This window comes from Aulonocara sp. 'chitande type north' Nkhata Bay, linkage group LG5 (genome assembly GCF_057382095.1).
Source record: "Aulonocara sp. 'chitande type north' Nkhata Bay isolate Kocher_YH1m ecotype deep benthic linkage group LG5, A_spYH_male_GT1.1, whole genome shotgun sequence".
In the NCBI taxonomy this organism is placed as follows: Eukaryota; Metazoa; Chordata; class Actinopteri; order Cichliformes; family Cichlidae; genus Aulonocara; species Aulonocara sp. 'chitande type north' Nkhata Bay.
In genome coordinates, this window is record NC_141348.1 from 28,720,786 (window position 1) to 28,748,139 (window position 27,354).

The 27,354-nt window shown below is 40.6% G+C and overlaps 1 protein-coding gene across 3 annotated transcripts in view; it reads left to right on the plus strand.

Moving 5' to 3' along the window:
• Nucleotides 1–27,354, plus strand: part of cacna2d2a (calcium channel, voltage-dependent, alpha 2/delta subunit 2a) — a 183,748-nt gene that overhangs the window by 143,462 nt on the left and 12,932 nt on the right. For 2 of the 3 annotated variants that reach the window (XM_086292772.1, XM_086292774.1), the window contains 15 exons: nt 7,895–7,945; nt 8,278–8,377; nt 9,786–9,947; nt 11,476–11,586; nt 12,272–12,350; nt 18,515–18,564; nt 21,361–21,450; nt 22,181–22,249; nt 22,826–22,900; nt 22,990–23,064; nt 23,190–23,261; nt 23,420–23,491; nt 23,645–23,706; nt 25,774–25,850; nt 26,974–26,988. In XM_086292772.1, coding sequence (XP_086148898.1) covers nt 7,895–7,945; nt 8,278–8,377; nt 9,786–9,947; nt 11,476–11,586; nt 12,272–12,350; nt 18,515–18,564; nt 21,361–21,450; nt 22,181–22,249; nt 22,826–22,900; nt 22,990–23,064; nt 23,190–23,261; nt 23,420–23,491; nt 23,645–23,706; nt 25,774–25,850; nt 26,974–26,988 — 1,160 coding nt within the window. The remainder of the gene's footprint in view (nt 1–7,894; nt 7,946–8,277; nt 8,378–9,785; nt 9,948–11,475; nt 11,587–12,271; nt 12,351–18,514; nt 18,565–21,360; nt 21,451–22,180; nt 22,250–22,825; nt 22,901–22,989; nt 23,065–23,189; nt 23,262–23,419; nt 23,492–23,644; nt 23,707–25,773; nt 25,851–26,973; nt 26,989–27,354) is intronic. The other variant, XM_086292773.1, reaches the window with a different exon arrangement.

Sequence of the window (27,354 nt, forward strand, 5' to 3'; positions counted from 1 at the left end):
CATCAACTGAAGGTAGAAAAAAGCACATAAAAAGCACATAAACAAAGCATGTTTTTCATATTCTCTAAGATTTGTAATTTGAAAAACAGATAATAAACGAATATGATGGAACAGAAAAATGGCACATGCTACACCTGAACTCATGTTATTTCCTAATAGAAGCTCTAATTGAGCTTAAGTTAGGTGTGACAGTGGGCAGAGGTTCCTCTACATGTATAAAAAAAAACCCTACAGAATGAATATCTTGATGCACAGGAAATACAACACTACAAACACATATGGTGAAAATTTCAAATCCGAGAATATATTGATTCATCAACTATAGTCTTCTATTTCAGTGTGAGAAGCTAACTAGCATTTGAAAGCCTGTTCAAATTGCCACCTTATTTGTTGAAGCACATTAAAGCTCTGTCAAGTCTACCAGTGTTCATACAAAGGTTTTCCTTTTGTAAAGTGATCTCGCATCTTGAGAAACAGAAGCTCATTTGGGCAAATGTCATCCAGTAGCTTCACAGTATAATGTGCAATATCTAGAGTTAGCTAATATAAGGTGCTGGCATTTCTGATGCTATAAAATTATTCACGTTAAAGACTTCATAAGAAACAAACTTGAACTTTTGAACAATCACCTTAAAAATAGCCTATATAACATGAATATTTACACATTGGTATATGAGAGACAGCAGCGTGAAGCAGTAAAAACATCTACATCTACTTGTTAAGGGAAGATGTATCAACCCTGTTTCTATTGGTTGAGGCTGTTTTGTTTATATTTTTAACATTTGTAGCTTATACACATTGTACACCACAGCCTGTGGATTCAGAGTGTAGCAGACACCAAATATTTGCACTTATCTGCAAAGACTCACTCACAGGCTGACTAAAATCTTAGTGTGGATATCAAGCTTTGGATCAGGACTTTTTCACAGTGAGTAATCCAAACCACACAGGAGCATATTAATAACTACCCTTGTGCTGTGGATGGATCACTTTAGATGCTCTTTTGGCTGAAGTTTAGCCTGTTTTTGGCATTTTCTCCCTGTCATATGATCCTTAACATGAAGATTATTGAGAAAAGTTTAACCTTCATCCTACATCTTCCCTGTGGTCGTGTGTTTATGTTAGCCTAGTTCCCCACCAAGGAGCACGTCATTATATGTCAGCTTGCCTAATTTCATTAACCCTCCAGATTCCATTAAAATGTATTTTTGTGTTTCTGTTTAACTGAAAACATATTGCAGTGCTATATGTTTTAGTCTTTTAGAACTACTCTGCTCAGAACATGGCATATGCTAACTTCCTGCTAACTCGTGATTCCTCTAAACCTTATAAATTGACTTTTTCATGAAAGCCTTGGCAGTAAAAATTTCTTGTCAAACCAGGGAGAAAAGCTACTCTGTTTATTTTATTGGAACTGAAAGAATTTGGACCGTCTTTGATTCTCAGTAGTGCTTCAGAGTTTCTTTGATTTTGGAAACCAAAGGAGCGTTTGGACCCAGATACATCGCTATTAAACCCTCACTACGTATTGCACGTTAAGATTCGTTGCACAATTTGTTGATTTGTTTGGCTAGTCACCATTTCAGTGACCTCAAGGAATGTCGAGATTTGGCCCTTGGTTCCAAATAGGACAAATGCTAGATTTGAAATTTTTGATGACAGTAATTATCCCTGTCCAGTTGTCTCAGTAGTTTTTAAATTGCCTATAATTTTACATGACGAATGGTGCAGTGGCTGGCTTTTCAGTTCTGGCCCTGAAATTCAACTTTTCTATCATCTCATGTCAAGTCACTGTGACTTAACTTAACTGTACTATTCTATGTAGTTTTGTGCTCATCTCACATCATGCAAGGTACAACTTTAAATTGCTTTCATTTACAGCAACAGCAAACCCACAACACAGAGGTGTACCAAAAGTAAATACACTGGCATTGGAGCTTCCTGCAGGCTAGAAAATGTGCGCAAATAGTGACTAAAAGTGACAAACACACACTTTCTACTCACATACCGACCGGCCCTTTTCCTCCTACACATAAATCAGATCACATGCTGTGATACCGGTCAGATGCTATAGATTCTACACCTTTGCAAATACCAGTAAAGCCAGAGAATACACAGATCTAATCTCAGTACCATCCTTCAGTAATATAAGGAGTGATGTCGTCTATAAGAAGAGTCCCATCAAAGAGCAGCAGCTCTTTTGTAGTGTAAACCTGTAGTTTTACTGGGAGTAACTGATAGTGGTGTGACTGACCTAGCCAGAGCTGTCCAGGTGGTCTTCTGTGGAAAGAAAACATAATTAATTAATAAATTTTAAAAAACAGAGGGGCCGCCTTCCTTTACAGATGGTCTTTCTCGCCTTCTGCTCCCCTACCAACAGCCCCAGGAAAATTAATGGTCCAGTCAACACACTTAATTGTTTCCAATTGCTCTGACATTAATTATTAACATTTGTCCATTATAATGTCTGCACTTGTTATCAAGGGAAGCGAAGCAGAGGTTGAAGTGAGGGAGAGGGAGATGGGGAAAGTGAAAGGCGAAGAAAGAAATAACCAGAGACAGGCGTGGAGTCCTGTTAGCCAAGCGTTGCAAAGATCCCATTACCTCCCAGGTTCACAACAGCATGTAGGCTGTATCACATATTGATTTCTTCAAGAAGTCAATCTAACCTCTTTATAAATATTATGACTATGGCGGTCAATCCGCGAAGCTGAAGCTCCCGAAAACACAATTCTAATATATATAGATCCCCGGGCTTTGCCTCCTCTTTTCTCTTTGTTCTCCCGACTTCAGGTAGAAGCCGGGTCAAAAGAGAGGCCTACTGAAGGTGATGCAGCAGGCTTTTATCAGAAGGTTTGCACTAAAAAAAGATCTTTCATCTGCTAAAACAACAATGTCAGGCTGATACTTGGTTGCTAAACTTTACTATAAAGAAATGTGCATGACTAATTCAATATTCAGTATTTATTTCAGATTGAAAAGTGGTGAAAGAAAACCCAAAACAAAACAACTGTATTTACAGGCATATCTGAAAATATGCACATGTGAATCATCTCGGTGCCAGCACTTCCAATAATCAACAGAAAGTGGACTAAATAAATGGCAGACAACATCTTTTTCTCCTGCAGGCTCTCTGGGCGCTGTCCTCCTATATTGTTATCTTAATTCAATCTTTATTTGCCTGCCACATCCACAGGAGCACTAAGAGAGCAGCAGTCCATAAAATAATAAGCCCATCAGCACAACACAAATCCACGCGCATAAGGGAGCAGACACGCATCCACACACACACGTGCGCGTGGACACACACACACACACACACACACACGCATAAACAGACTTTCCCTGTGTTACAATTCTCCCATTAATCTGTGGTTATTCGCCATATATCTATTTTATATGATGCATCCTTATCAAGCGTATCGCGGTGAGGAAAACTCACGTTTTGTAGTGTCAGTTTCATTATACAGAGTATGTGTGTATGCATGCAGCTCATTATCAGCACAGTGCGTTTAATAAGCACAACTCACTTCAACAATACAGAAAACCTTTTTTTCCCACTCCATGGATCGTGTTATATGCATGTGCATGTTTCTGAAATGTATGTAGAAGATGATTCCTCCAATTTAAATGTAATGCACAGCATTTCGGTGAATGGGTCAGGGTGCATAAACACAATCTCCTGAGAGAGTTATGCACACATACACGCATGCCCCTCCCCCCACGGCACAGTTAACGTATTGATTTTACAACGTGGTGCCTCGATACAACTACTTCATGAATTCCAATGAGACTCCCTTTACTAGACTGTTACAAAAGGAGCAAAACACAATCACCGCAACGTAGAATATGTCATTGTGTTCATTGCTTGTGTAATGCATTTCTTTTTGATTTATTTATCACTTAGAGCAATACCTCCTTCCACCTCAGTGTAAAGAGCACATGTCTGCTGCACGCACAAATCAGGCTGTGTCTTGATTTTCGATATTTGTGAGTGTATGGATGCATTTATGTAGAGTACATGATGTGTTTTGTGATTATGGGTGTTAAAATCAATACTTTTGCTTTTTATTTAAAATAACCACTAACCAGTTAAACCTCGGCAGTTGCAATTAGCTATTATGTCACATGTCATGCATGCTTTCCTAAACGACCGCTCCAGTGATTATTGCCTTACTGATTAATTTAGGGTTTCTGCTTTTGATGAATATTTTATTCAACAAGACGTCGACAACTAGAAGTAATTGCTCTTCACGTGTTCTCGGAGGTAATGTCAGCCCATTAATTGTTTTGTCCAACTAACAGTCAAAAAGATAAATTTTCCAGCAGCATTATAAGGTAGTGATTTCAAAATAAAGGACTGTAACAAGGTGCAAAATCCCTTTTATTAATCATTTTTTCAAGTTTACATAATGTCACAATGTTCACAAGTCACACTAAATGGTCTATTACCACCATACAGTGATCCTTGCATGCCTAGTAGCCATTTCTATATGACATTTAATATTTTATGAGGTGTAATATTTTACTTAGCATCCTAGATGCAATGGACAGGTGTAATGAACAGGCTGAATTAAATTTGGGCTCACGAGGTGGACTCAGAAGGAGACCTTTCGCATTAGTTTATCTACTGTAATGAGCTGTTCACGGGTAAACAAGAACTGACACCTCGTCATATGAAATACATGTAGTAAAATACCCTCTGTCACTATTTCTGATGGGTCATTGTCTGTGGTAAAATATTGACCATAACTAAAAGAGAATGGACTGCTAGGACACAGGCCGAGATGTTGTGTCTGCTGGCTGGCGGTCCTGTCGCCGGGGGACAGAATGGGCGACAGGGCTCCGTTCAGCACCAGCCAGGCCCATCTGCTTGTCACCTGGCCTTGGCACGCAGGAGACTGGGTAATGACAGGGAAAGAATGGCATCAGTGGGCAGAAGCTGAGAGGTAATTACTGACTGGAATCCATGCAGAAACAACACATCTGGATCCATGAGTCAAAATGTGGAGAATTATATAGTAATACCGGCCTCGATTTATGATTTTTATCTGTCAGAACAGTAGAACGACGTATCAGCCCGGAGACTGAAACTTCTTGACTCCATTGCACTCTCTCTGATCCTGTTGCTCTCTGCTCAGAGGCATAGAGAAAATTCATTTGTACTTCAGGCACTGGAAAGGCTGAGAAAGAGAGGAGTGCTGATACACTAAGACAATCTTTGTGGAAGATCAGCCATGGCAGCACTATAGCTCCAGTGTTGAGTGACGCTATCCTTGCTCATGTGTTACTCTTCCTTACTCTATCACTGCGTGCACATTCTTCTTAAACCCCATTACTGCTGATCAATGCTGCCTCTCTCACAGTTAGGGAGAAACGATCTGCTTGAAAGTAATATTTTCTCGCCATATTTCACGTCCAGAACTCGCACGGTTTTCCATTGTGAGATTTTACATTGGTGCAGCTGAAGATGACCTATAATGACTAAGTAATAGAGGTCTGCATTGCATTACAATTAACATTTAGCCCCCTTCAAAATAACTCCAAGACCCATTGAAGGACTATTCTCCTCTATGAGAAATAGACTGACCACAGAAGTTAATGAAATCCTGCAGTAGGTCTGTGTTCATCAGCCGTCACCAAATGACCCTCGCTCAATCTCCAGACAGGGTGTCTCCATCCACGAGCCTGAGGGACTGGAGACGTGGGCCACATTCTGACCGAGTTTCGGTCCTGCATCGATGATCGCTTTCACAAACCCCTTCCGCTCAAAAGAAAGTGGTGGAGTCTCAGCCCCCCTGCCTCTGCCTCAAATTAAGATTTCAGTAATTAAATTGATAAAAGTCATGCATGCCAGCATGCCTCATGGTTCCAGGCCTGATTTCATACGCCACACACTTTTGGAGAGCTGTGGAAGTTCTACCTTTGATGTGGCATTCTTTATTATTGAAAATAATTGGTTTCTCCCTCCTCCTACTCCGCTCTCTCTCACTCTCTCTTTTATGCATGCATACATTTTGCCTATGCTCACTCTGGGCATGCTCAGTTAATCGACCTCACGGGAGACAGTGCTGGTACATCGCCCTGGTTCCATCTGGGAGGTTGCAGAGTAAGGTCCAGATCGTGTCTTAAAGTGGATTAGAACCCAGGCACTGTGATGGGTAGATGTCACTGCAGAATGGGTCAGAGGTCATTCTGCAGGTTGAAGTGGCGCCTGCCAGTGAATGGGAGCACTGGGACTTGCGGCGAGGCCTACCGAGGCTCCGCTGCTCTACCTCCACATCAGCTTGGCCGAGCATAAGAAAAGAGCCTCTCTGGCCCACAGGCAGCTGGCTTCTCTCCACACTCAGTGGAATGGCTGATTATCAGCTGTAAGAGACCCCTGATGATTACGCTGCCGAAGACGGCTGCTAACTGCTTGCCTGCTCGCTTCCCAGAATGTCAAACTAGTGCTCACATTTGAACCCCCCCACCCCACCACCACCACCACTCCAACCCCCACCGCTTCCCTCGTTCCAGCGCTCCACAGAAAAGCATATAATGTCCATCAATCTCAGCTCTCTTTGCATCAGTGGTAAATGTGAATTTAATTGCCGCTGGAAGAGACTGAGGGGATTTCAGATTTCCTTCTGTATGTCATCCTCTATCAACGCTGGACAGATGTTATGTGCGCGCCTCTTCCAGGACGCAAGTTGTCTGGGCAGCTAGCTCACTGCTGCGTCTGCCTTGTGGGCTTGTGTCGTGGCAGACGCACACATCAGAAAAGCCCTATTTTAGAAGTTGCTTTGCAGATGAAGCACAATGGTCTTAAGCTGCTTGTGCACCCCTCCCCCACCCCCAATAAATAAATAAAAATAAGAAACAAAGGGCCTGCCAGAGTAAATAATGTGGTTTGACGCCCAACTGATGAGTCATCAAAGGAACAGAACATCAGCTATCTTCTTTTACTGACAGCACTTAGCTCAGCACAGGCTCTCCACTGAGCAGGTCAACACTACTCAGGCTGCTCCTTTACAGTAAATATCAAGTGACTAAATATATTGCACGGTAGATTCCATGAGTCACAGTAGCATAACAGGATAAATAAAGATGTATTTTCTATGTGACTCCTACAATTATTTGATGAAATAATTATCAATGAAAGCTGCAAGATTACTAGCACTACAAAAACAAATTGTCTTGGAAATTTTAATGCTGTTGGAATTTAGTGACACAAAGTGTGATTTCATCTAAACTCTACTTGAAATTCAAGACTCCAGCAATCTCAGCACGTCTCCAGCACAGCTTATGGTGACCTGACTGATATCAATTTAAAAAAAAAAAAAGAACAACAAGAAACTTGCTCATCTATGTCGAAAGTAAAATAAATATCTGTAGCAGTAAAATAGTATGTCTGAATATCAAAACAACTTAGCCCTTGTAAAAATAGTAACTCGGCTACTGGTACTAATTAATAATTGAGTCAATCTTCTGGTGATACTGAATACATTTTTATTTTTCACAGGTCTTTTTAAAAGTGCCATCTTAAAAGGGGGTTGTGCAGATCAGTACAGCCAGTTGTACTAAATATGTTATTATACACTTAGTCTGTAAACTAGTAATTACTTTGTCTCACGCAGTAATTATTTAGAGTGGGCATTGTTGTTCGGCAAAGAGGACTATCTGTGTTGAAGTCAGCTCGCAGAAGCTGTAGCCAACACTGAAGTATATAACAACTTATTAACTCTTCTAAGCACATAAGCCTTTTCAGTATTCTGTAGCTTAAGTGGGCTGAGCCGTGGTTGCTCCATATTATGATGGCTCAGCTCATTGTGACTTTGGCTTCTTTTTAAAGTGCAATTTTCAGAGATTACGGGAACAAATTAAAGCCCATTCTTTGTCTCCCTTTGTCCAGGTATATCCAAGGTGCATCATCTCCAAAGGACATGGTTATCATTGTGGATGTGTGAGTGTCTCGCTTCTCTTTTAACCTTTTTTTTTTCTTCTGGTATGAGTGTGTGCCTCCTTTGAAGGGTGCTAGTGCCACCTGTTGGTCTGACAAAAGACCAAACATAAAGGAAGATTCATATTCTCCTTTTTTTTTTAGCTTTAATTACTTTTATGTTGGTCTTATTCCTAAATATGCATGTCATTTATTGAATACATGTCCAAATATGGAGTGATTTTCTAAGTATAACCCACAATTTTGATTTAAAAAGTAGACACGACCAAAAAATAAAAATGAAACGTCTGTCTATAACTTGAGCGTGCAAGTGCTTCGTTGCTTCTTTTCTGCAGGAGTGGGAGTGTCAGCGGACTCACTCTGAAGCTCATGAAGACCTCCGTAGTGGAGATGCTAGACACTTTATCAGATGATGACTATGTGAATGTGGCTAGTGTAAGTGGAAGCTTGCAGACCACATTTGCAGTGAACACAAATACGAATCTCTTCGGAAAACAACATCAACACAAATATTTGTGGCACTCATTAAGCAGGTGGTACTCAAGCAGGGAGTTAGTAAGCTGGTCATTCAGCTCCCAGTTGTTGTGGAAACCATTCTCTTTCCTCATTACATTGTCTGCTTGTCCTCCCTCACTGCTGTCCCTGTAGGATTGAGGCCGTCTGCCTCTTTTACTCTACTTATTACCAAGTTTTCTATTGAGACTTATGTGTAGGGGAACCTTAGTGTTATTCTATATTGCAGGGCCGATAACACATAAACACACACACACGCACAGAAACACGTCCTCTTGCTCGGTGTGGTGGCTCTGTTTGTCGACTCCCTTCAGTAATCCCTCATAATCCATTGCTCTTAGCCACTGTATGCCTCTAAATCCCAGCTCTAAGAGCAATAAATGAGCATGGTAATCTGGGTGGGAAAGCATCTGATTTTCCCCTTATAAATAAAAAAAAAGTGTGGGCTTAGAAAAACTTGCTCTGAATTCCTTCCAAACCCAAAATGCATTAAAAAAAATACAAATGAACCAAAAATAATCATCTGGTTTCACTTGTAAGGGCTTGTATAATTAGTTATAATAATATATGGTAATGTATTAGCACATGTGACAGATTAATTTTGTCTTGATCATATGGCGCAGATTAGAATAGAATAGAATAGAATAGAATTCAACTTTATTGTCATTGCACATGCACAGGTACAGGGCAACGAAATGCAGTTTGCATCCATCCAGAAGTGCTTTAGTGATATCGATATTACAATATATATTAGCAATAATATAGATATGTAAGATTCTGCTTTCCCTAACATTTGAAGAAGCAGCACTGTAATTCTGTCTGTCTTTGTCTGCCAGTTTAAATATGACATGATACCGACCTAATGAAAATGCCATCTTTTCTCTCATGTAGTAGTTTACATCAATCTGTCCTGAAAACATTAATTGATTCTGAAGCTGACCTTCGAGAAGAAACATCATTTGAAACATGCTATTACAAACATGCTGCTAATAGCGCGCAGAGATGCCACACACACGAGCACGAGCACATGCATATACACAGGTTTAGGCTAATTTGGTAGATGAGATGAGACAGATTATATTACCTTGGCTGGGTTTCTGTTCAGTGTAATGCACTGGCGTTTCAGGTGCACCTGTTCTTGGTGTGGAAAGTTGTAATTACCAGTGTTTACTGCCAGCCAGGAGCAGGGTAGCTTACATCTGCACACACCCACGTCTGCATCCTGTCTCCATGAACTGTGCACACATGCATACGTTACATAGAAATATGCACTTTTACAACTGTTTTTTAAACGGGCAAATCATTCAATTCTTCTTATGTCTCCTTCCAGTTCAATGAAAAGGCCGTTTTTGTAGTTGATTGCTTCAGGACTTTGGTCCAGGCCAACGTTCGTAACAAGAAGATCTTCAAGGAAGCCGTCATGCGTATGCAAGCTAAGGGGACCACAGATTACAAATCTGGCTTCACATTCGCCTTTGAACAGCTTCTCAATGTAAGAGCCAACAAGCCTTTCAGGGAAAGGCGATCCTCGAGCGCCTTGTTTGTCTGTGGCTGACGTTGCTGTCTAATCCAATTAATAAAACAGAATTTACAGTGATAACACAAAGCTGACAGTGAGTGGCTGAGGTTTGCGTAAGACATTTCCAGAGGGCTGTCAGTGTTGAAGGCAAGTCTGATTATAACTGCGGTAGCAATGGAGTGACGCTAGCTTTTTCAGCAGCCAGCACCGTGGCGAGGTCTGTCAGCAGCAGGGATCCACGTGCTCCCGACACAGGTGCTGCCTCAGCTCCGTATGCTGCTGTGTATTTTAGGAGGCTGCCACCCTAATGGGCTCTGATGGGATGATTGATGAGCGCAGCCCAGAGGATATCAGCCACAGACACTTTATATTCCTCTGGTGGGCTCGGAGGCATGGAGCCAAGTGATCTCCCCTCCATACCCGCACCCTCACAACTTCCCTTTTGCCGGCAGAATGAGAAATAAAAAGGCCCCTTTTAATCGCTGTCTGTAGATGACTCACTGCTGTGATTGGAGACAAAAGCACAATAAAAATATGTAATTGTCGCAATATTATTTGTCTTTATTAGAATCTTGTCAGATTGACTTGCTGCTGGTCTGCATATCAATGACAGCTGCAGTGCAGGAGGGTGGCGGGGACTATAATGCCAGTGAAAATGTTTTCGAGACAACCAGATTTAATGCTAGAATAAGGTTGTATACTTAAGATGCAATCCTAAAATTACGCCAATGTGAAGAAGCCTTTGGCTGCCAAGTAAGAAATCTATAAATGTTTCAGTAAAGCAATGAGTGGATTAGAGGAGGTTTTTTTAAACAGATGAAGGAAAAAAAGAAAAAATATAGAAGAATTAATACATGAAGAGGAAGGGAATAATAGATACGAGTACTGGTCGGATTTGATCACATATGGACTCTTATTCAGAACTCTTGGTTTTACAATGATGGGCAGTGGAGCGGGTTGTTTAGCAACTGAAAGGTTAATGGTTCGATTCCCACTTTCTCTAGTGAATATGTTGAAGTGTCCTTTATAGTTTGATTTTGAGAAGGGGAATGTTTTAACCTAAAGCACAATCTTTTCCAGAACTTAATCAAGTAGCTTTAGTGGTTGAAACTCAACCACAAAAGGAGTGAAAATGAAATCAAAGAGCGAAAGAAACACAAACCGCAGCGCCCAGGTCAGATTTACACCCCTGGCAATATACTATCCCATCAGTGTTAAACTGTTTAATAACCATTTACAATGTTTTATAAACCTCATTTCCAGCTTTACAATATCTAGCAGCTCAAATATATGGTTTAAAGACCAATTATTAACCAATTACTAAGCACTTTGTAATCATTTTGTTGTTAACATAACTAAAGCTAATTAAGTACTTGTAATTATTGCATTGGGATCATACAGTGGATATGTTTTAGTAGCTTGCCCCTTTACTGCTGCATTTTTTAGCATATCTCCCTGCCTTGTTTCCCTTTATCTTCTCATTTTGTTTCTTGTGCCACAGGAGAGCAATGCCCCAAGGGCCAACTGCAATAAGATGATAATGATGTTTACAGATGGCGGGGAGGATCGCGCACAGGAAATCTTTGAGAAGTACAACTGGCCCAACAAAACAGTGAGTTTGTCCCTATGAGGATGTTATCTGTTCAGCCCAAGAGATCACGCATCTCTAGAAACAGCCTTTTCTCTCCCTGTTTCCATTGTTTTCTGCTGACATTGTCTGAATATAGCATAAACAGATCTTTTAGCTAGACAGTCAGACATGCCAAGCCTTCCAATCTGTGCATATAAAGTGCTCTCCAAGCTTCTTCACTCCCATTTGTTTTGTTTTTTAAATCTCCTTAGTCTTTCTTCAACTCGCTCCTCTCTCGCATTCCTTCCCTCTTATTTCGTCTCTTTTGTTGTTTAGCTGCTGGTGTTAACAGCTCTGACCTGCTGACTAATTAGCCACTTTATCATCAGAGCCTGTAATATTACAGCCAGTAGATACTCCACTAGTAGCTTGTTGTCACTTCCACCCTTCATTTCCCTGATTTCATAGTTCTACCATTATTCATTACTCTGCGGTTCCTTCATGACGAATGCTGTCATATAGGATTAATCTGCAGTTTCACTTCTGTATCACTGTCGTCTACTGTTGGAGATGTTTGTGAGGTCAGTCAGTATAGTTTATGTACATGATGCTGACTTTATTGCCAGTAAGTAAGTTTGTGGATTATTGTCAGTTACTTTTTTATTTATATATATATAAATTTCCTTGATGTGATTCGTCTCTTTTATCTGTTGTTTTCGTCAATCAGGTTCGTGTTTTCACTTTCTCTGTTGGCCAGCATAACTACGATGTCACCCCTTTGCAGTGGATAGCATGCGCCAATAAAGGTAAGTGGAGAAGTTCATACTTGTATGCAAAATCTAAGAAAAGGGAATGATTTGTGTCACCCATTAATCACAGTGTAGGCATCTACATACTTGATGTGTGCTTGAAAACATGCAGTGCCGTGATTATACATCCACCACATGCCCTCGAATCAATATAATGCTATTTATTAGAACACTTTTGGACCCTGATGAATGATATTGTCTTAGTCAAGCCATTCTGAGGGGGGAAGTGTAAAAAAAAAAAAGCAAGAAAATAGCTAAATTTAGCGTGCCTAGTTTATTTTTCAGAACTTCCATGCTGTAATTATTTATACAGATAGGCTGTGTCCACTTGTTTGCAGAGCACAATTCAAAATACAGAATGCCTCTGTAAACTTATTACTTAAAGTTATATGAAAAGTGTGTTAAATGATCGTTTTTAGAATAATTAGGGTGCTGTTCTTGCCAAAGAGCTAACATGTCTAAACAGAACATCTACAGGGAATGAGACTGTGGGGAAGTCTGAACTTTCCATGTTGTGAGGCGATACTGCTTACTGTTAAACTAAAATTCTGAAAATAAATTTGGTGTATTATGTGTAGAAACCCTTGTATTATAATGAAACTGTCAAAATTGTATTACCTTTCAATTCTGTTTTTTTTCTATGAAGTAAACTGGGAGATTTTTTTTAGCTTTTAGTTTAAAATAGAATAGAGAGACAGCATTGAAACTACCAGCATCATCCTAAACCAGCTGTGGTTTAGGAGGTCTGGTTGGTGGTTTGGTCCCTCTAGTCTGCATGTAGAAGTGTTCTTGGAGAAGATATTGAACCCTGATTTTCCCCGATCCACCCATCAGAGTGTGAATGTGTGAATATTAGGTTTAAAGCACTTAGGCATAGAAAAAGGCACTTGTATGAATGGGTGAATAAGGCTTATCGTGAAAAGGCTTTGAGTGCTCAACTAGAGTGGAAAGTGCTTTACAAGTACCATTGCACCAAAAGTCTGTTTATCTGTGAATTCTGTTACAAAAGTTATTACACATGCTGTTCACAGTTTTTGGATTTCACAAGATTTTAAAAGAAAACTCCACACGGCTTTCTTTCTTTCCCTCTTTTGTCCTGGGATAATGAAATACAAACTGCCTGAAGATGTAAACCCCTGAAAGCTTGTCGGCTGACCTCAGGAGTGCGTTGGTGTACAATTAGCAATTTTCACAACCATATATTGGAACAACAGATTTTCGTAAGAATCTGCTTTGGCAGTCATCAAACCACTAAGCAAAGGACTTTTCCTTATGAGAGGGCACAAAATTGCGCAATTACGCCTTACAAAAGAAAGCCTGATGAGTACAAGCAACACATTCTTTATTCAGATGAAGCAAAAAGCCATTTGTCTGGATTTCAGTGTTTGGTGTGGACCTGGCAATGAATGCCAGAGTGACTGCATAGGTCTGACCTTGAAACATGGAGGTGGGAGCATGTTGATATGGGTCTGCAGTAATGCCAGAGGTTTAGAGGAGGTGGCGTTTGCAAAGTGAGCTCACTCAAATGCAGAATAAAGAGTGGGCTCGTAGTGTCAAGAAGCTTGGCAAAAGACACAAACAATCGCACATCTTTTGTTTGTTTTTTTCAAGAAAAGTGAACTATGACTTAGCCAAGTATGTCTTCTGACGTGAATCCAACAGAACACCCACATCTGGAGAACTTAAAGTGCAACCCCTGCAGCAAAGAGGATCTGAAAAGAAACATCTGTGAATAATGGCAGAACATCTCTTCACAGATTTGTGCCAGACTGATATCATGCAGAAAATATTTAAGCATGGGTGCACTGACTTGTGTTGTTGTTCCTTAATTAGTTAAAAGATGAATTAGTCAAGTAAATATTCAGTTATTTAAGAATAAATGGTTTAATTAATGAGATTAACGTTATTAACCCTCTCAAGGCAGGTGTTGCAGATTTGCAACAGTTAAAAACTAACAACCTGATTACCCCACATACATATTTTATGAGTTCTTTTTACTCAGAAGTACCACTGCAGGACTTGGTTGTGCATTACCAACAAAAAGTTTAATTTGAGCCCCAAGGGTTAATGTTGTCCCAGACCTTCGTCAGTTTTGTTATACATTGTGTATACACAATCACAAAATTTGGCTACTTCACCCATAGTAATCAAAAACCAAGCCTGATATTTTTTGATAGCACCTTAAGGGTCCCTTTCTGACCACCAGTGCTTAACAAATTGATATTGCAGAAAGTCCAAACTTCCACCTTTTACATCAAACTGAGCCAATTTAGGCAAGGATCGTCATTGCTGAAGGGAGCTGGATCTCTAGCTATAGCCCAGAGATGTAGAGGAGGTGACATTTATAAAAAGGCCGTTTTCAGCTAAATCGGTCGCAGTATCCAATCCCGAGTGCTTCACGGGGTTGTGCACCTTGAACTTTTCCTGCTGGGTCTCAGACTGTCGACACAGAGTTCTGCTGTAACATCCACTGACGACTGAGGAAACAAAAACTCAGCTCACAGGAGCTGAAAACCCAGCAGATTGAAAATCTGGAGTTTTTTGTTTTTTTTACCAGAACCAGTAGCATCTTGGTAGATTTGACTCCCTCCAACAACATTGTTTCCCCAGAATTGGAATTAAAGTTAATGCGTCACTGTTTTGATGGGAAATACTTGAAACAATCCAAAAACACTAAGAGCTAGAGCATTGCCCCAGGAGACTATAAGTTCAGTATGACAGTGCAACTTTGTAATCACACGTTGTCACTTTTATTTTTTAGACCCTGTTGATTCTGTTGATTTAACCTGTTGCCTTGCAGCAGTGATAAAAGGTGTCCACCGGGACAGTGTGACTTCACATCCGAACCCAACCACGCCCATCAGTGATGCTCACTGTGCTCTGAAATAAAACAGGTTTAAAGCTTTCAGAAAGATAAGGTATTAAGACACTGCCTTCCATCTGTTGTTGAGTTGCTTTAAAATAATGTCTTCTGGCATATGATGCTGAGATCAGCAGCCCTGAAATAACCCAGCAAACAGGCAGCTCTGCCTCTGACCCTCAGTCTGACAGCCCACATGACTCAGCTGGTCTTCCTGTGAGCTACTTTGTGTTCATGCATCTCATCTTGACTTAGCTCATTTGTCTCCAGCCTAGTTTGCTGTTGTTGTCGAGCTCACTCTTATGTTTTTAACCCGCTTCTCTTTTGGCCTGTTGTGGTTTGTTTAATTTTGTTTCTCAGTGTTGTGATTTATCTGAAACTGCTCCTTTATGTGGCCTTTAGTTGTGTGCCGATTAGCTTATTGCCAGTGAAGCCACGTGCTTCAGAAGTATCTCCCCAGAAGTTGTTATTAATTAGCAGGAGGAGTCTGGTAGCAGGATGATTACCATGCCATCTCCCTGTCAGGCTGGGGAAAGTCCAGGATTATGCCTCTGTGCCAACAAGCTCTCCTCTGTTCATGACTGTAGTGATTACCATGCTACTAAAGTCTATGCTGGCATAAGACAATAGTGTTGACACACAAGCCTCAATGGAGCTGTCCTCTCGTATCTTCAGTACTTATTACTCTTTGGTATCTCACTCCAGCAGAGCTAGCTCCCTGACACTTCCAGGCCCTAACCCTTCACCCATGACACACACACACACACACATTCGACAAACCACATTAATGCACACCAACAAGCACAAACATGCACAACTAGGGCACTTGAAGATGCTAGTTGTTGCCTCACTTGAGCTGCAATCCCATTCTAAGAAGAAAGCAACCTCTCTGTGACTCTGAGGACAATGGGACCATTTCGGCATGCTCTCACACAGTGTAACAAAATCCAAAACAGAAAAGAAAGTTATCTCCAAAAAACAGGTGAAGTCGAGGATACAAACAGCAAACGTCACATGCCGCGCGGGTGATCCTAATACTCCCACAAAAGTGTTGAATTTAATCCAAAGTTAGAAGTACAATATTCCACAAATCATAATGCCCACCACCAAGAGAAATAAAATCAATTACACCATGAAATTAGGTGCACGGGTTTACTGGGTAAACTTCAGTTTAAATACTTTGTCTCAGTAAAAGCATTAAGGAAACTGGATGTCATCAGAAAGCTGTTTATTCTGTTCTTCTGAGCAGGAGATTGCATTCTTCTTTACACAGTAAAAACTATCAGGCCCAAAAGAAGTCACCACCTCGATTTAACTAAGAAAACAGGAGAAGACGAGCCTTCCATTGAATAATTACTGCAGTGGTTAATATGTTTGGGCTGGCAACAGTTTGGGTTATTTAAACCCGAACTGATGCAGTGAGTAACTTCTCATTACTTAAATATGTTGGAAGGCACATTGGAAAGATGTTATTCCATTTTGGAAGCTTCACATTATCAGCAAAGAAAACATCTAAGGGCATTACTGAAACTACAAAACCGGGTTAAGACCTGTTCAGTGAATTATTGAAATCTGGAAAGATACTGTGAACCATCATCTGTGAGGACGGCTGGAAAAATGTCTCGAATGATTGTGATCGCGAAACTACACGGTGGTCTGACTCTCGCATCATCAATACAAGAGCTATAGACAGAAATAAATGTTGTGACACTGCATATATTTATCAAAAAGGATCAAAGCTAAAAGTTTTCTAGTGTAATATTAGTGTGGATGTTTTTGGCCACGCAGTGTTTAAGTTTACATCAATGATTAGTTTTTTGTTTTTTATAGAAATCAAAGTTATTTTTAATAGAAAGGCTTGATATGTATTTGGTAATCAGTGTATGTGATTTCTTTAGACTCCAGTACTTAAAACATGTATTAGACCATGACTAAACATAAGGTTTGAAATGTCACAGCTGCCCTAAATTTACATTACTGGTATTTAACAAAATCATTTTTGTATTTTTCTGTGATTGTTAATTCCCCGTTATGCACAAGCACATGTTAAAATCGAATTATTGTTGGATTATTGTTGTAATACATGATTTTTGAAATTCACCATTTAAAAAAGCAAAATAATAATAATATTAAAATAAATGAATAGAAGAGCACACTATTTATTTTTTACTAAGATGCCAAATTACAGTTATTTACTCAGATTCCTGAACAGAAAAATTAGTTTGAGTGCTTGAGTAATTTCTGACCACTCCAGTATACCAGCTCAAATTTGTGTGTAAAACACAAACTCAGTTCAGTGAATTCAGTGTTTTTTGTTTTTTTTTCATTTTAAATAAGTTTTTGGCACATTTCTAAAACATTTACATGTTCTTATTTTTTATGGCAGGGGAATAAAAAAGTGTGTTATCACCAAGCACTGTATTTGCTTAACAGAGACCCAAATTACTTCCTAAATGTGAAGAAGGAGTTTGAGGAAAACTGAATTATAGTCAAAGAAAATAAATGATTGATAAAGCCCGTAACTGAAAATCTTCACTGAACCTGCAGCGCAGAGCGGAGATTTACATTTTGGTCACTGCACACATTTTCCTTTTTTCACCCCTTGCCGTGCTTTGCTCCATAACCACTTCCCTGGCACACAGTCAGAAATCACTTGGACAATGGCTGTTATTAACAGAGCAGTAACAAATGGCTGTGCCCTGCGTGTGTGCACATGTGAACCTCAGTCTGAGGGTGCAGAGATGTGTACGGATGAGCACGTGCGCTAATGAATGAGACACAGGAGACAAATTTCAACGCAGACCAGGCGAGTAAAAAAACCGCATAATGTATCAAAATAATGAAAGTTATCTCCACCTTTTAACATTCTGGGGATGCTGCCTCCATTTCGCAGCTCTTTGTATAAACATTCATGGCTTTAATAACTTGAGGAGCAGCGTGGTTATTGACCCAGTCGGGCATTCTCCTCCATTCCTAATCAGCAGAAGCAGAGCCTTGGGCTCAGCATTCCCAATGAGCCACCACATTTACATCCTGCAACGCAGCCACGAGTCTGAAAGGGTCAGTGGCTACAGGCTCCTCCATGCCTGCAGTGCCCAACATCATCAGCTGAAGATGGTGTTATTAAGTGTGCCTCATAACATGAAGAGATTAGACTCCAATCTTTAATGGATCACTTTACTGCACACTGTGACTGTTTAATTTTTGAAAATATATGTATGACACGGGCTGCTCCATGAAGCAGACTGGATGCAAGCTCGGCGTGGAGATAGTGCATTAATTCTCTCCTCTTAATCTTCAGGTTACTACTTTGAAATTCCATCTATTGGAGCCATCAGAATCAACACTCAGGTAAGATATAAAGAGTTTGTATTAGCTGCAAAATGGTGTTGGGAATACTACTTTTAAAATTAAAAGTTAGTAATGGCACCACTTCTACAGGCTGTTGATTCTTCACCAGCTTTGACAATAGGAGCACAAAAGATCTTTGTGTAATAATTTGAAGGAATATCATGGAAAATTCTTGGATGTAGTGAATGACAATATGAAGAGGGTTGGTGCAACTGTAGAGGATGTCAGGAAGAGGGTAAGAAGGAGGCAGATGATCTGCTGTGGTGTCCTCTAAAGGAAGCAAATGAAAGGAGAAGAAAACAGTAATGTGAAATCCTGTTTCTGATGTTAGAAGAAAAATGCTACTAAAACGTTAACAATGAAAGTCATTCTTATCCTATAATTTGACCACTAGCCTTAGCGTGTGTGGCTGGTCACACGCCTGTTGAGTTTAAGTTGCTTAAAGCAGCAGATGTTTATTTGGCAGATAAAAAGCTGTGCAAATTCAGAACGTTGCTTAAAAACATCCTACCAGATGAAAGGAACCAATCTAGCTCCGTGTAAGATATCCTACCCTAAAATTTGATTCGTAAATTTGATCAAATGGCTTTTGCTGATCCACCTGTACAGAAGAAGAAGACAATCTGCCACAGCAAAGGGATGCAAATGTTTATACATGCAGATTTCCAGAAAGATCTGTACTTTAGCTTTACTTTAATTTAGATGCATATTTTCGCTCAGAAAGGTTAATTGTAGGTTAATTATATAATTCTGCTACTGACTCTCCGAATCCTTTCATGGACTCAAAAGTCCACAAAACGATATTTTAAATGAAGAACTTAGTTTACTTTTCTGCCATGCTGGCTTTGATGATAATTACACTGTAGCTTTGCTTTCAAGAGTTCCTGAGGAACAGAAGAAAGCACAGCTGGATGGCAATAAATTGGAAGTGACACGAGTTTAGATGTACCGATAACAAATGTGGTCTTTCCATGAGAACATACCTGAACGCTAAGTAAAGTAGAAGGCCCGCAGACGTCCCCTGCCCACCCCATGCACGCACACATACACATTTGCTTAAGGCACTTTGGGCTTCGAGAGGCCCTCGGGATAACCTCATTATAGCTGGAGAAATTGACTCCATTGTTTGGGGGAGCTGCTCCAAACCCCTCCTCCCCTATGCTCCGCTTCCCACCCACCCCCAGTGCCGGTGAGTGATCAGGCCCTAGAATAGACTGTCAGCTGTTCCATTAACTCTGGCATATTTATATTCTGAGAGCCGCCACTTACTCTAATAGGTTTTCTGAAGGTGGGTGACTACAGCTTTCTGTGCAGGCCCAGAAGACACACTGGGGCCAGATGTTATTTAACCACCGTCTGCCCTTCAGTATCACACACTCATCGGGTAGTCTTGCTTAAATATGATAGTACTATTCAAATAGCAGATGGACTACAGAAGGCAAAAAATTATTATTATACTCACCATCCTGAGTCATACTTTTATGAATGAATAGTTGGAAATACTTTGACTTATATATCCTGGCTTCTTTGTATGGGATCTCAGTGGAGCAACAATAACAGTGCAGGCATTAGTTTGGATGTTTGGCTTCTGTGTGACCAGACTGGTGAGTTCACTGTCTGCATTTGTGTGTGGGGGACCAGATATCTCCAGTTGCTGACTTTTTATGTTTCCCAGATTGTTGTAGCCGGGCAGAAAATTCCCCCTCTCTATCCTGTGAAGAGGTCTGGCTGTCACTGTCCTGATGGAATATCTCCCTGTGGCGCATTAAACCGGACTTTTATTGAGCTAATAATAGAATAGGTTACGCTTGTCAGCACCTTACTGTTCAGACGCTGGAAAACAACTGGTCAAAATCACGATACTGAAGTAGCTGCATGCTTATACAGGTCACGCCTTTTGTGTTTCAAGGGTAGATGGTGTCAGGGGTCAGACCTTTGCAATATCATTTCCCCTTTGGCTGCTGAAGGGATGGAAATTTGTCGTTATGTGCAAACTGTTAAATTAACATTTAACCCAGATGACCTGCTGGGTTTTTTTTTTGTTTGCTTTTTGCTGATCCTGTTACACTTAATTATATTGTGGTGATACATGACTTTATGGCTCACTGACTGCTGAGTAGGATACTCAGGAAAAAAGAAGCTATTATGGCAGAAGTATACAGTTAGTTTTAATTATACAACAGTTTTGCCTTCTTCTTCTGGTCTCTGTGAGATTATATTTCTGGCATCCATTTCTTTCCTCTGTCATAAGGTGACTTTTTAACCAGTTAAGCATCTCCTAACAGACACAGATCAATCAGTTGTTTTCAAAAAAGACATCCCAGTTTTTGTTTGAGGTGGCTTCAGACGGCAAAAAGAAAATAATGAATATGATGTATTACTAGTAGACTTAACCCCTCACCTCTATTCACAATTGCTGTGGGACGCTATCACATTCCTAGCATTGACAGGAAAGCCTCTGGGAAAATGGCATGGTTGCACGTCGTGCCATTGACACCCTTAATGTGTTTTTAATAGCTCCTTCATAATGATGAAAAACGGCCTTGAGCGGCTCAGGACTGGAGGCTTTATGGCGCGGCAGGACCGGGACACGGCTGCTGCTGGTGGCCCGCTGCTTTATGTGGTGATAGAGACGAGGCCGGTCAGGGTCTTGTAGTTTTATGACAGATGAACGTCGGAAGGCTCTTCAAGTTCTCTGCTTTAATGGCAGTACATGACACGCACTATAAATGGCTGTTTGATTATGTGTGAATACTGTAGGCAGTCGTACTAGCATTTGTGGTTTTGCTGGTGCAGGAGTACCTGGATGTCCTGGGCCGTCCGATGGTGCTCGCCGGGACTAAAGCCAAGCAGGTGCAGTGGACAAACGTCTACCAGGATGCACTGGTAAGCAAGAATTTATAATCATAATGAATTTATAAGCATATCCTGTGCACGTATAGGCTAGGAGTTGATACACTGACAGTACAAAGCAGTGGTGAAGTCATACTATTTTTAAAGCAGGGGGTACTTTCATTGGCTGGCATATAAAGTGGTTTATTTTTTGCAAATCGCTGTAAATCGTCAGTACACTTTTATTCAATTCCATTTCACTGTACCGGTAGTTTTATTTATATAGCATCAAATCACAGCATTTAACCGCCTATGAGCAAGCACTTGGCGACAGGGGGAAAGAAAAAGTCCAGTTTTTCACAGGAAGAAACCTCTGACAGAAGTTTTCTCTGGGAAGACCAGCCATCTGCCGCAACCTGTTGGGGGTGGGAGGTCTTATCATTTACTAAATCGGGCATGACTGGTATGTAGAAACACGGTGCGTTCGAGATATGTTGGAACTCAGGACTCATGTTCCTGAAAACATGAGTTTGCCGTTAAAAGAATTCATGTGGCAACAACAGCGAGAAAGAAATGGAATTTTGCAAAACAAACAAAAAAAGGGGGCTATGACGTCGTCTATGTGGGGTGTCCATACCTTGGTTTATGGTGGGATTAGTCACCCATCTGGCCACCTCTTGCATTTGCCCCTGGTAAACAGTGTTCTTCATATTTTTGTTGTCATCTATATCTGGGCATGTGCTTTAAGGATACAATTAATTTGATTTCTAATGTGTTTTATTAGGGTTTGGGCCTTGTCATCACCGGCACAATGCCGGTCTTCAACCTCACTGCTGATACTGCAAGCTCTCGGGTAAAAGCAACACTGCAACATAGCATGTGACCTTAAAATAGCTGTGCTTTTGCACTTTATCATTATTATTTAGTAAATATAATGTTTTGGGTTGTTTGTTTTTTTTACATCTATCCAGGCAGGTAGGGCTGTAAAGTTACTAAAAACAGACACAAGTTGGAGGAGCAGAAGGATTTGAGGTTTTATTTCTTGTTGTTGACCATCATCAATCATTTGTAACGGTGTCCGCCCAGCTGCTCTTCTATGCAACACCTCCCCCCTGAGGTGACGACAGACATCACAGCAACTCATCTGTACTATCTACTAACATCCATAGATGCATCCAGCTTTCAGTATCCATGACCAAAGTATTTACTCTGAGCTTATCACAAAGGCTTAAAGCAGCAAACCGACTCAGTTTAAGATAGACTGTGAAAATATGTGCTAATCAGATTGCGCACAAAGTGATAAGTCAGAGATGGCATAGAGATGTTCTTAGCACGCTCACGGCACAGCCACCAGCCCCGTTTGATTCTCTGATACTAGCGGCGGCTGTGGATAAAATGCTTATAATTGCTTTATGTCTTCTGCATACAGAACCAGCTCATCCTTGGAGTCATGGGAGTAGACATTGCAATCAACGAAATCAAAAAGAAGACACCTACATACAGAGTGAGCATGTCGCTGAAGATGTCTCTTGTGTTACTTTCAGATATGTGTGGTTTTTTAATAATTTCAAAATTCCCTTTTGTGCTGTGCAGCTTGGAGCTAATGGCTATACCTTTGCCATCGATCCAAATGGTTATGTACTGCTGCATCCCAACCTTCGGCCTAAGGTAGACCCAGTTATTAACACTTCTGTGCATCTAAAGAGTTGTCAATGTAAAATTTTGGACATTATTCCTGCTGACTGACGTTCAGCCTCCTCCTCCATCTTCCACTGCTTTGTCTCTCTGTGCAGATCATTAACTTCAGGGAGCCCGTCACTCTGGACTTTTTGGATGCAGAACTGCAAGACAGCAACAAAGAGGAGGTGCAGAACTATTCCCGTGCAATATCATGACTGTCACCACCTGTGTCTCATGCAATTTGTGTTACATTTAACCTTTTAACTGTCACTTGTTTTCAACCATTTTTGTCTTTCATTATGAACACTCACGCCACAGCCTCTGTGTTTCGCTTGCCTTTCAGATCCGCCGACAGATGATTGATGGCAAATCAGGGCAAAGGAAAATCAAGACGCTCATTAAATCAGTTGATGAGGCAAGTCATCAATATATGAAACTCAATCATGATCCGAAGTAGCACCTTACTGGTGTTGTAATGAATTTGAAGCGCTCGGTATGTTTAGTGTCTGTTGTTACTCTCCGATTATGGGAGGAGGTGTGAAGGTTACCTTTTTGTGGTTGCCAACAGAGGTACATCGACGAGGCCGTGCGGACGTACACGTGGACCCCTGTGGAGGGTACAGATTACAGGTAGGTTGGAAATGCAAACATGCATCACCTGACCGTCAGAGAAAAAGATGGCGCAACTTGAACCTGTGAGTGAAGTCCAGATTTTACACTTTAAATTGTTGAGTCACAAGTCTCAGATATCTGCTTGACAGCTTCTGCCTATGAATGTTTGTGAACAGTGGCTTCCCTGAATTAATGGCGGCTCGCTAATGAATTTGACTGAAAATTAAAAAGCCACTTCTTTTTCTATCTTTGCTAACATTTCTGAGGAGTAGCGTAAATTAACTGCTTAGTTTACTCATCTCAAAACTCGGTTGAACATTTGAAGTTGTATCATAATGACATTTCCTCTAGGCAACACTCTGCAAATTACAGTTTATGACATTCGGTAGTCCTACAAATGCCTGATTTGTGTTTTTTATTACGTCTGCTGGCTGCGTGCCTAGTCCTGGCAGAGTGCATATGAGGCTCTCGCTGCACAGTCCTATTAATATCCAACTCAAATGGTTATTCCAGTGTATTTAAGAATCTGTGTGAAACTCAAATAAACCGACATCCAAAGCTCTGCACAGTAGTGTATCCTACATTGTGCAGTTCAAGGCTCATAGAATTTTTTTTCTGTTTGAGTTTTAATCTCTTCCTATTATATCTGTGAAGACTTCTATTTTAGGCTTGCGTGGCAACAAAGATCAAGAAATGGGACATCTCTGTCCCGTTTAAATTCTGCTTTCGGCGATGACTGTTTGTACAATTTATGACCTATTATGTCTTAATGGTGATGTATTGCAGGGTAAAAGTGACGTACTTTCACAGTGGCCTCACTAGTATTGGATAAAAATCAGGCTCTCTGAGGTGTTTTCTATTTTTTCCATCTTTATTGTTTAGGGTCACTCTTACTGCGTTTACCTGCGTCATTTGTAGCTTCAGATGGCAGCTGTTTCCCAGAGAAAAAGCTTTGATGAACTGATTGTACACAAACTGCTCAGAGCCACTCAGCAGACAAATGCTTCCTGTATTTCTTGTTTCATTAGCATTTCATACAATGCAGGGGTACTTGGCGATATGATTATTATTAGTTTAATTGTTCTTTATTTATTGTTTTTCTTTTTTATGCCTTGGATTTTATTATCTTATTTGATTATGTGAGATTTTATATTGTAATGTAATTATTATTTATGTGGAGCCCAGGAAGGACTGTTCCATCTTTTTTATAGATTAAGGGGAATTCAAATAAACAGTAAACAAAGAAAGCAAGTGGCTGGTGAATATAGTGGATCTTCATCAGCTAAACTAGTGATTTTCCCTAAAGAAGGTTGGCCACAGTTTTAATGGTAATTGTTATCATTGCCAACAATCTATAGTGTCAAAACTCCCATTAGCTGCCTCACTTTAACTCAAGAAGAAATACAGCAAACTCACAGTTTCCAGCCAATACGTGAATTTGATTGTGATGCTGGTTTCCAACTCTATATTTTTAATCATGGACTACACCAAACTAGCTTTGGATGATTCAAAGTTCCAAATAATCCTTATTTACCTTTAACAGCCCCATCCACTGTCTGAAACAAGTCATTTGAGCTCTTTCCGCTCCTTTCTTTCGATTGGCTACCCCTCTCTAACAGAAGGGTTGAACACAGCAGATGGCGCTGTTTTACTGAAACCTAGAGTTGTGTATTTGACAGTACAAAGAGCTGTCTGTTTGAGCATTAGAGCCTTATCAATTTATTGGCAGGCCGATATTATCATCAATATTAGCTATAAATGCTGATCGTTAAATTACTAGATGCAGGTAAAAGATGCTAGGATTTTTTTATCTTTTTAAATTTTGTGTGTCTTAAAAAAAAATGTCGGCCAATGTATCAGAATATTGGAAAATTAAATCACCAAATACTTGTATCAGCCTTAAAAATCCTTTTCTGAACTGAGTGGTTTCCTCTTGCATATGCACAGACTTGATTTTTTTGAGAACAGAAAATAAGCAAAAGCAAACTAGGCGTGCAGTAAAGCACATATGTATTTTGTGTATTTGTGGCTTTTAACATAATCTTGCATTAAGTGTTCCTGTTTTTTTGGATCTTTTCACCTCAGTCTAGGGTTGGTACTGCCTACATATAGTGAGAACCACATCAAGGCCAATCTAAGTGACCAGATCCTCCAGGTGCAGTGTAAGTACTCTTGGGTATACCCAACATCCTTCACTCTCTGTCTCTACTACTCTGTCTCTCTTGCCTCTCTGCTCTCCGCCCAATATGACCTTTACGCTCTGGTTCAGTCCTCTGTCCCGGGTCTTCAACATCATCATAGAGAGTGTCCGAGCGGAGGCACCTGCCCAGTCCCCCCCCTCCCCCTCTCCTTCACTCCTTGTCTTCGCTCTATCTATGCTCTCTGATAGGCAGGATCATTCCTGAGTCCCCCCGACTCCTCTTCTGCCCCCGTTCCCTCCTGTCTTCATGCTGTGCTGTAAAAACGGTGATGTTTTTTCTTCACACTGGCTGAAGAAAAAAAACAACTGAACTAACAGAAAGGTGAAAGCTGTGGTCTTACTGTGTTACTCAGGTGAAAATAATGGTGACCTTTGTGCTATTATTTTTTTTGCCAAATGCTCTCGCCTCTTCTTCCACCAAGTAATGATTCTGAAGCGTCTGTGTTCAAAGTATTTGATGTTATGGATAACTGTGAAAACATGCATGCTTTTCACTCCTTATGATGATTTTTTAAAAATAATTTTGGGAACTTTTCCTTGTGTTATGTGTGTTATTTTTGATTTGATTTAATTTTTTTGTTAGACTGTGTGAGATGTTTCTCGGCTTTGGAATCATTCAACTGATAAACTCCCACATGGCCTGGGATACTGGCTTGTCAACTGTGGGAGTTTGGGTTTTTTGTGGGTCTGAATGGGGACACGTGTTGTCTCTCTCATTCTTTCTTTGTCCAGACCCCATTACTTCCCTCTTTTCCTGGTGCATTTGATTTTTTTCCCCATGGTTATCTCTCATAATTACTGGTTTGTCTTTGCTGTTTTTTTCTTTTCCTAGATTGTCATGTTTGGTTTTGTTTTTCCTTTCTTCCGTTGGTTTCCGTTTCCTCGTTTGCTCTTGCAAATAAGTTGTTTGCTCTTCATTTCTTTTTTCTCTCTTGTCTTGTTTGACTTTAATTGGTTTCTTTTTTTCAAGAAAACAATATTTTTATTCAAACAGTAATTGAATAAAATATTGTCTGTGATCCTCCCTTCCCACCCGATCCCCTGTTTCTTTTCTTGCTCACTCCTTCTCTGATGGATCCACACAGTGTCATACACCAAGGGCAAGTATACTCCATATTGGTCCACGTTCCCTACCTCTACTTCCTACTCCCTACCGCTTCCTCCCCTTTCCTACACCTCTCATCCTAAACCTTCTCCCGCTGACACCCCCCCCCCCCCCCCCTCCCTTCCCTCACCCATCCTAGCCTGCTTGCCTCTGTTCCTGCCCGTCTTGCCTTCAGGATTTCCTCCCCTTTCCCTCTTTTTTTCTCCTCCACTTTCTCCTCTAATCCCTCCTTCCTCCTCTTCCTTCTCACTCTCTTGCTGCAGCTCAGATCCCACATCTCTCACAGTGGCTCCTCCAGTCCCCAACCTCGACCACCTTCTCTCATATCCACTGCTCCAGAATCAGAAATAAATAAATAATT